General features: G+C 34.5%; 1 protein-coding gene across 1 annotated transcript; it reads right to left on the reverse strand.

Annotated features, from left to right (window-relative positions):
* Window positions 1–766: 766 nt before the first annotated feature.
* Window positions 767–9584, reverse strand: LOC130815543 (uncharacterized). Its single transcript, XM_057682032.1, has 6 exons — window positions 9372–9584; window positions 8994–9269; window positions 8622–8891; window positions 3753–3774; window positions 3563–3645; window positions 767–1075 (listed from the first exon to the last, which is right to left on the reverse strand). Exons 1-6 carry the CDS (start codon window positions 9450–9452, stop codon window positions 767–769), a joined length of 1041 nt encoding a protein of 346 aa, XP_057538015.1. The 5' UTR covers window positions 9453–9584.
* Between the last annotated feature and the right edge of the window lie 449 nt (window positions 9585–10033).

The following is a 10033-nucleotide window of genomic DNA, read 5'->3' on the forward strand; positions in this document are numbered from 1 at the left end:
ACCCTGCTAAACTCTTCACTAGCATCACCAACTATCATTTTCTTAGCAATTATTTTAGCCATGTAACACTTAGAGTACTTCACTTCACAACCTAACTCCCTGTTTACCCGTTTCTTAAATGTCTTTTATTCCCAATTTGGATTTTCCCTCCAATCCTGTATGTATTTCTCAGCTAAATACAAAGCAGTGACTTTGTTATTTTGGTGTTGGTGACCACAAGTGTGCTCGGGAAAATAACTCCTTATTTGAAGTGTCTCCTCATCTTTCAACTTCACAGCATGAACCTTAAAATAACACTTCTTATCCTTCCCACAAACACAGTTCACAATTCTAGCTTTCGATTTCACGCAATCGCATCTATTGTAGCAATACACACTTATCCTACTTCTACCATTATGCAGGTACTAATAATTGTAACCACATTCAATAGCATGGTACCTTAATGCTTTTCTAAACACATATGTAGAAGGAAACTTAAGGCCTAAAGACAAATTGATCTTACCCTTAAAATCAACCTCAGGATTGAATGTAGGATAGCTGGTCATACCTTCCTCATCAACATTCAATGCACCCAAATCATCATCATCAGACTCCAGTTCATCATCATCAGACTCCAGTTCATCATCATTAAAGTATATTCTCTATTGTTTTCCTCATCAACCTTCTTATCTACTAACAATCTAATTTCGTCATCACCTATAAACACATCATCGGGACCATAAACTACATTTTCTGCAAACAAATCAGAATCATCCTCATATTCATCCTAATCACCACAACTGTAATCATCATCACTGCTATCCTCAAAATCACAAAGTTCTTGTTGTATGTGGCCTCTCTCAATTGGTGTAAGGTTTAGGGTAGAAATAGCTGCTGAGTTATTTGTTTTGGATCTAGGGTTAGCACTTACACATTCTTTATAACCCGTATATGTGTTTGGTGGTCCGATTTTCCCAACAGCAACATCTACATTTGCTCTTTCCAACTCATCCACAACCTCATGTGCCACATCAGATCTTTCGAGCTCCACCTCATCTACCCTAACATTGCCCAACTCAGTTGCCAACTCAGAATGCTGCATTTTCAAAGTACTTGCTTTTTCCCAGATTTTCAATTTCTTCATCTTATTGATTTATCTAATTTTAAGAACCTTAATACATTATTCACACACAACAACAATCAATTAAAAAAGTACAAGATAAAAATAGAAAATTGAATAGGAAAAACCGCAGCCAAAGAAATTAGTGTTGTAAAACGAATTCAATTTTAAAGACAAAATAAAATACAACAATGAAGAAAAAAACCTTAATTGAGTAGTACTACATACCTCTAAAGGTTAGATGTTTCAGTAAGAAAATGTCGCATAGAAGAAGGGAGCGAATTCAAGAAGTTAGAAGACTGATTTTTTCGAATGAAAAATGGGAAGCAAATGCCTGGAAGATTGTGAAATGAAGAAGAAGGAAAGAATTATAAGCTCACGTGACTATCACGTGATAGTCAACCGTTAATTAAGACGGTCAAACGCTACAAACCGTTATAAGGTAGTCTTTTGCAAAGAAAGTATTATATAAGGTAGTTTTTTGCAAAAAGTTTTAGATAAGATAGTTTTTTGCAAATAGAAGTATACAATAGGTAGTTTATTATAATTTTCTCTAATTTATATGGAATTTGTGAAATTTCGTAATTAATCTTCACCAAACGTTAATTATATGGTAGTTGAATCTTTTGCGCATAGATTAGACCATAAATTCGCAAATGCTGTTCGAGTTTGCCTCAAAATCCTTCAATTTTTCGAAAAAAAAAGGGGAATAGAAGAACTAGGTGGCTCCATGGTTGGGCTAAGGTGGTGAATAATTATGGCCGGTGGATCTGGGTGTTATTTCTGGCCGGATGAGGGTGGTTAATTATGAGTTGTTGTTCGGCCATGGCTATGAGTTACTTGCTGTTTGTGCGTGTCTTCAAGAAGAAGAAGCCATTGGCAGGCTAGGAGCCCGTTAGGCAGTGTTTCTCTTAGGGCCACAATGGGCCAGGAGGGCTTGGAGTCCCAATTCTTGGCTGGACGCTTAAACTCTGTATTTTAATCCAACTTTGTCAATTTTATTATAATCAATTAATAAATTAAGAATTAATTAAGAATTCATATCCACATTTAACTTATAGTTGAATAAAATAATAAAGTGGTTAAGTTTTCATTTAATTAAATTAATAGTTGATTAATTTTATGAAATTAGTTTTTACGTAGTTTTATTGATGAGATTAATGCAAATTAAGTGAGGGGTGTTTTAATTTGATTAATTACACATATATAGTTATTATTATAAAATTTCTTCTAATTTAATTAAATTAATATTTGATTAATTTATTTAGTTGGTAATTGCTTATTTTCATTAATGTGATTAATATAATTAAGTAATAAGATTATGTTATTGCTTAATCTTATTAATATGATTAATACTAGTAAGTTCATGTTTTACTTTCAATGTATTTTATTTTAATAACTTTCATATTAAAATAATTTTATGTTTAATAATACTTGATATTATGCATTTCATATGGTGACTAATATGACCCAAATTAAAATAAAGTTTACGATTGGTGAATCGATTTATATCTTCTAATTTTAGTTACAATCTATGTTGCATCGTTTATACTTTGTAATTTACTAATTAGAGTAATTATAAATTTCAAAAGTTTCTTATACATTCAAAATGATCAAAGGATGGAGATCCATGTTGATTTGAGCATGAAACCTTAAAGAATTAGTCTTTAGGTTTATGGGTCATAGTTTAGATCACATTTATTATTTGCATATTATTATTTAATTTTAAAATGCGTTGCTACGTTTATGTTGTTTATTTATTCACGTGTTCATTTTTAAATAACACAAAATAGAATATAGGTCCCTAAATAATATTGAGTTTGGCTTTTCCAAAATAAACACCTATTAAAGCTTTTACCATTAGTGATAGGTTCTGCCCAAGCAGGGTGTTGCTAATTGGCTTAGGTGGAATATAGTAAATTTGAGAAATTTACACGTTTATTTGGTTATGCTCGACAAAATCATCAAAAGGATTTTGGGTTTTGAAGCAAAGGGATAGATTTTGATATAGAGATATCACCTATCAACCAAGAATTAAATGTGTTGTAATCAGTAAAAGAGTTTACTTAACTTGCTAATATAATTTTAAGAGTAGGGCCCAAGTCTGCTTACGATTATTTTAAATAGGATTTTGGAATCACTATATTCATAAGGGACAACTTCAAAAGAATAAAGTGTTTATCACTAGTTATTTTAAATTGTTTTAAAATCATATAAAGTTATATCATGATAAACATAATATAATTGCGAAATTTGTAGATGGCATATGATTCAAACAATAAATGATTTCTTGATTATATGGTCTTGAAAAGAAATACAAATTTAAAACAACTTCCTTGTATTATCAAGGAATTTGAGAATAGTTCTCAAAGCATGAACGTATATTTAAGATACTTAAAATCCCAAATCCGTATTAATCCATGTTTAATTTGTCTACTACGAGTAAGGTATTTTTGAAATTACAATTGAGAGTTCCTTATATGTCACATGTTTGATGATGACATCCATGATTCTTGAATAATTCAAGAATATCAAAGTTTTGACATCTTCACTCAAATCCAAGAAAGTTTTAGAAACATGTTATATTTCTTAGCCAACTCAATAAAGGTAGGTCTTTTTCAAGATGAATAGTCATTTTGAAAACAATGAATACCTTGATCTTGAGTTTGACAAGACTGTTATTTTATGATTATACATTCACTTAAAAGTGATTGGTATACTTAACACTACAAAACAGACAATTTGTGTTGAATTAAAGAAAGTTGTTCTTATGGTTAAAAGAAGAATTGTTTGAAATATGTTAAAGACAAGAACAATGTCTACATTGCTTGTACTTTAGGTATTTAAGTGATATAACGAAGCTTTGTTAATTCTAATTGTTGGTATTTAATACATTTGTAATTCTTACATTTATAGAAATGAAAAAAGATTGTAACAATCAGAAAGCAAATTTTGACCTATGTATGAAAAATGCAGCTATGGTAGCTACATTAGCCATGTGGTCTTATTTTTTATCTTTATCTTAAGGTTCATGTTCGATCTTAATAAAAGTTGTTGAGTTTTAACTATGAGTTGAAATTTGATTTCATACTTTTGAAGGTTTCAACTTTGTAATTAGGAATGGTTCATTTTACAAAGATGATATCTATTATGCTATTGGTCATTACATGAATGATCTTACATATATCTTTGCGTTGTCGTTTGAATAAGTAAATTGGAAACACGCTACAACTTCATTAAGATGGATTATTGCACTCATTTGATTTTAAATCATATGGGATATATGAATCTTGTTTGGTTAGAATAATGACTAAATCACCATTTATTGACATGGTGAACGAGCAAGCTAGGTGATTTATTAGGAGTAGATCACTAGTGGAAAAAACCTCGTTTGCTGCGGTTTTTTTGCCATTATTTGCTGCGGTTTTGGCCCCCAGCAATAGTGATAGCAGCAAATGTCCTACTTTAAATGCTACGGTTCAAAACCGCAGCAAATAAGGGCATTATTTGCTGCGGTCATAGGCTAAAAAAGCAGCAAATAATGGGTGTTATTTGCTGCGGTCAGGGGGAAAAACCGCAGCAATAAGTGTGTCATTATTTGCTGCGGTCAGGCTTAAAACCGCAGCAATAAGTCTCTTTTTTTTTTTCTTTTTCCGTTTAATCCTTATAATAATGAAATAATATTACAATGTAATAACAGTGATTAATCCAATGATAATCACAGATAATCAACATTAATCTCTTTGTAATAATAAACTCTAGCTCGTATATATATATAATATAATATGTACGTACATATATATATATACATTAAATAAACTATAAAAAATAATCAATACTAATTACAATTTATCAAGGACAAATATTAGCAAGATACACGGCAATCTTGTCTTTTAATTCGCGCATCTCTTCACTTCTCAAAGCGCGTGTTTCCCTCGTAATGTCATTTAAAACCTATATTATAATATTAAAATAAAAGCTATTAATATAGAAACATTTAGATTTTACCAATAATATATTTAATTAAGAACGTAACAAATACTTACGGCATCTATATTTTCGACTCCAAATTCCTTCACGGAATTTATAATATCGTCCATAAACTTCAGCGCGTAGTAGCCGCAGTCAACGGAAGAATGAGGTTGTTGAAAGCACTAAGAGAAAATAGAAGTTAGTGTCAAAAACGGTTAAAAACGCATAAAATCGCAACTTAACACATAAATTCTAGAATATGACTATGATTTTCAATTCTAACAACTTCTACACAATAATATATACCAAATAGTGTTGTGTGCCAAGTTTCGTGCAAAACAAACAAAGTTTGAGCTACTTTACGCGCGGAATTGACAAAAACGCTTAAAAACGCATAAAATCGCAAATTAACTTCTAATTTCTAGCATATGAATATTATTATCAATTCTAACCATTTCAACACAATAATATATGCCAAATAGTTTTGTGTGCCAAGTTTCGTGCATAACAAACCAAGTTTGAGTACTTTACGCGCGAAATTGACAAAAACGCTTAAAAACGCATAAAATCGCAACTTAACTTCTAATTTCTAGCATATGACTATTATTATCAATTCTAACCATTTCAACACAATAATATATGCCAAATAGTGTTGTGTGCCAAGTTTCGTGCATAACAAACCATGTTTGACCTACTTTACGCGCGAAATTGACAAAAACGCTTAAAAACCCATAAAATCGCAACTTAACTTCTAATTTCTAGCAAATGACTATTATTATCAAGTATAACCATTTCAACACAATAATATATTCCAAATAGTGTTGTGTGCCAAGTTTCGTGCATAACAAACCATGTTTGACCTACTTTACGCGCGAAATTGACAAAAACGCTTAAAAACGCATAAAATCGCAACTTAACTTCTAATTTCTAGCATATGACTATTATTATCAAGTCCAACCATTTCAACACAATAATATATCCCAAATAGTGTTGTGTGCCAAGTTTCGTGCATAACAAACCATGTTTGACCTACTTTACGCGCGAAATTGACAAATAAAAACGCGAAATTCACAGCATCAAACTAGTGACCAGACCACCTTGCACGACACGTGGAGACCAAACCTATGCATCCAGGACCTAGGCTAAAGTGGAAATGGAATCTTGGTACTTGGATCTAGCTATCAAGGTCCTAAAACCATTCTAACAATCCCCGTGGACTCCTAGAAGCTGAGCCGAAGGAGGGCTTGTCGACAGTTTGCTAGATCAGAATTTTGTTCAAGTGTTTGTGGTTGTTTCGTGTTCTTTTCATGATCATTTGTAGTTTTGGACTGTGTCATTAATCAAAGCTTACGCACAACATTAATCCTTGCATAACCAAGGCCTTAATCAGCCCCGGTTTCGCATCAAAACCAAGTTTGAGTACTTTACGCGCGAAATTGATAAAAACGCTTAAAAACGCATAAAATCGCAACTTAACTTCTAATTTCTAGCATATGACTATTATTATCAATTCTAACCATTTCAACACAATAATATATGCCAAATAGTGTTGTGTGCCAAGTTTCGTGCATAACAAACCATGTTTGACCTACTTTACGCGCGAAATTGACAAAAACGCTTAAAAACGCATAAAATCGCAACTTAACTTCTAATTTCTAGCATATGACTATTATTATCAAGTCTAACTATCTCAACACAATAATATATTCCAAATAGTGTTGTGTGCCAAGTTTCGCGCATAACAAACCATGTTTGACCTACTTTACGCGCGAAATTGACAGCATCAAACTAGTGACCAGACCACCTTGCACGACACGTGGAGTCCAAACCTATGCATCCAGGACCTAGGCTAAAGTGGAAATGGAATCTTGGTACTTGGATCTAGCTATCAAGGTCCGAAAACCATTCTAACAATCCTCGTGGACTCCTAGAAGCTGAGCCGAAGGAGGGCTGGTCGACAGTTTGCTAGATCAGGATTTTGTTTAAGTGTTTGTGGTTGTTTCGTGTTCTTTTCATGATCATTTGTAGTTTTTGACTGTGTCATTAATCAAAGCTTATGCACAACATTAATCCTTGTATAACCAAGGCCTTAATCAGCCCCGGTTTCGCATCAAAACCAAGTTTGAGTACTTTACGCGCGAAATTGACAAAAACGCTTAAAAACGCATAAAATCGCAACATAACTTCTAATTTCTAGCATATGACTATTATTATCAATTATAACCATTTCAACACAATAATATATGCCAAATAGTGTTGTGTGCCATGTTTCGTGCATAACAAACCATGTTTGACCTACTTTACGCGCGAAATTGACAAAAACGCTTAAAAACCCATAAAATCGATTTGTGTACCTTTCTTGCTATCCATTTTGGAAATGTGGCTCTGGATGTAGATCCCATTTGTCCACGCACTCTTTTCATTGCGCTGAAACGCATGGGAAAAGTAATACCATATATATATATATATATATAACACTTAATTAAATCAAATTGGTAAAATAATTAATATTACGTACGCATTCAACAATGCTTTGAATCTTGTGTTGCGAGGTGGGTTGTTAGGTTTTTGTAATGAGTCGAAGACGTGCACGGTGTTCGTTAAAGGACATATGATCAAAAGTATCCAATGCAAACTACAAACACAAATTTAAAATCAACAAATTAGAGATTAGGTGACTTTAAAAATCAAAAGATAAGTTCAATTTCAAAAATAAAACTTACTCTTCCCAATATGGAGCCAGAATGAATGTGTGTTTAGATGCAAGGGAATTAGTCAAAGCAGTCTCAATGTATGCTCTGACGACATCTGGATCATTTCTACATTTACTACCCAAAATCGTCTCCGGACAAAACCATCCAATTTTTATTGGAGGTTCGCAAGAATTTACCTCCTCGTAAACCGCACTAAACTCATAAATAAGAGAATTTTGTTAGTAATTCGGTCATTAAAACAATTAAACAACAATGCCTAACTTGTAAGATAATGAACATCACCTCATGTAGACATGGAAAAGAGCTACGTTCAGCATCTCTCCTCTCAAAAATTGCCCGATGTCACTAGGACCAATAATTACATACGGGTCTTCTGAAAAGCAATATTGCTCCTTCAGCAGGGGCAACATGATTGGGTCCTCCTCACTTATGCGAGATGCACAATAATGCAGCCATTTGCAATCTTGAGAGAGATCTTTTAGCTCCTCATCAGTCAAAATTGGAGTGATTGGCATCGACTTTGACCCAGTCGACACCTTTGCTGAGGAACCGACCTCTCTACAAGATCCCTTTGGACTCTTTTGCTATTTCAATTTATACAATTAAATTAGTGTGAGCATGCAATTAAAAAAATAAAAATAAATAAGGTACAAATGATTCTTACTATGTACCTGTAGCACTGGCACCGGAGTTGGCTCCGGATTTTGAGCAACGGGGGTATTAGTAAAGAGCTGGGGTGCTACGGGGGTAATGGGCTCGGGTGTTGTCTCAACCAAAGCGTTAGAATCCCCATGTTGACTTCCTTGATCCTCGACAATCAGGTTTGCCAAGTCCACAATGGGTGCACCCATCTTTTGCAACACGGTGGCCACCTTCGCGAGAACGTCCTTCGTAATCTCCGCTCGGAGGGTTGCTGCTTCTTCCCGCAGTGCCGTTCGGGATTGAGTAGCAACACACTCTTTGCCGAATGCCTTCTGTAACCCCACGCGGACGCCTCCTTTTCCGACTACCTGCCCACTGTGGTCTTTCCCTAAGACCATATGCAATGCGTCAACATTGCCTTTTGGGGTGAACTCCCCCGTAGCTTCTTTTTCCTTCCAGCCCATCTGTTCAAATAAAAAGTGACATATATAGTAATTAGTATAAGTACATCAAAGCCAAAGAATACAAAACAAATGAAGAATATACTTAATAATTTCAAAACTCACCACAGCATCAGCAACCTTCTTCGTTCCCGGATCATTAATGGTAAATTTACCACTTGCATCTCGGGAATGAAGCCCGCAATACCAATCACGCACCCGATCTCCAGCAAGAGTATGTACGGATGCGGAGGTAGTCGTAGATGAGGGTGTGGATGAACTTTGATTGGGGTATAAACCCGCATCCACCCACTCTTTTCGGACCTCATCGTACGTTTTCTGGCCTAAGCGATGGTAAAACTTCCTTTTGCTTGCAGAATCAGAAGCTTTACCACGCTTTTCCTAATTAATCAATAGAAATCGAATGTCATGTATTAGTTTAATGACTGAATCAAAAGAAGTAAATTCAAATTGGTAAACTATAATACAATATGAAATACTTACAACTTCTATGGGAGTTGTTCTTTTGGCAACAAAGGCCTCCCAATCCCTCTTCGATATGTGACCCCATATTTCGTAGGGCATCTTCGAAGGTGCTTGCTCTCCACCTTCGTTTGCCGTTTTGACCTTTTTGGTCGTACGGGCACGGGTCTTCGTAATCCAGCCAGTTACTAGCTTGGATTTGAAATCTCTGAATCTTTCAGCAACAGCTGAAAGAAACACATTCTTCTTATCCTCATCGCTCTCGATGTGGAAAATATTCTACAAAAAAAATTTATATTTGTTACTGTCAATTAAATTAATTTTAAAATGAAACTAAATGAGTAAAAATAGTAAAGTTATTTACCACAGTATCATTCCATAGAGAGTTTTTCAAACCCTCTGGAACCTCGTTCCATGCGTGCAATATGGAAATCTTGCGGATACATAGGCCCACTTGTTTTCCATATTGCCTACGCCATTTTCCGCAGGGTTGACCCAATGCATTGTATTCCAAATGCATTGGTTCCGTGACTTTGAGGTTTTTCGTAGGACCTCGCCCTTTTCTTTTCTTACTGGTAGTGGGAGCATCCATTGGTGGGGCGTCTTCAGTCTCAAAATCATTGTCTAGAGGTGGAGCGTCTTCAGCCATACGCTCGAATCTCACAATTTGGTCCTCTTCACTG

Source organism: Amaranthus tricolor, chromosome 6 (assembly GCF_026212465.1).
Source record: "Amaranthus tricolor cultivar Red isolate AtriRed21 chromosome 6, ASM2621246v1, whole genome shotgun sequence".
NCBI lineage: Eukaryota > Viridiplantae > Streptophyta > Magnoliopsida > Caryophyllales > Amaranthaceae > Amaranthus > Amaranthus tricolor.

Coding starts and splice junctions, on each gene's coding strand:
- LOC130815543 (XM_057682032.1), bottom strand. CDS start 9,452: ATGCCCTACGAAATATGGGGTCACATATCGAAGAGGGATTGGGAGGCC. Junction 3,775..8,621: donor AAAAGATGGGTGCACCCATT/GTGGACTTGGCA, acceptor ATAAAATAACAG/TCTTGTCAAACTCAAGATCA. Junction 3,646..3,752: donor TTGTCAAACTCAAGATCAAG/GTATTCATTGTT, acceptor ATTTGAGTGAAG/ATGTCAAAACTTTGATATTC.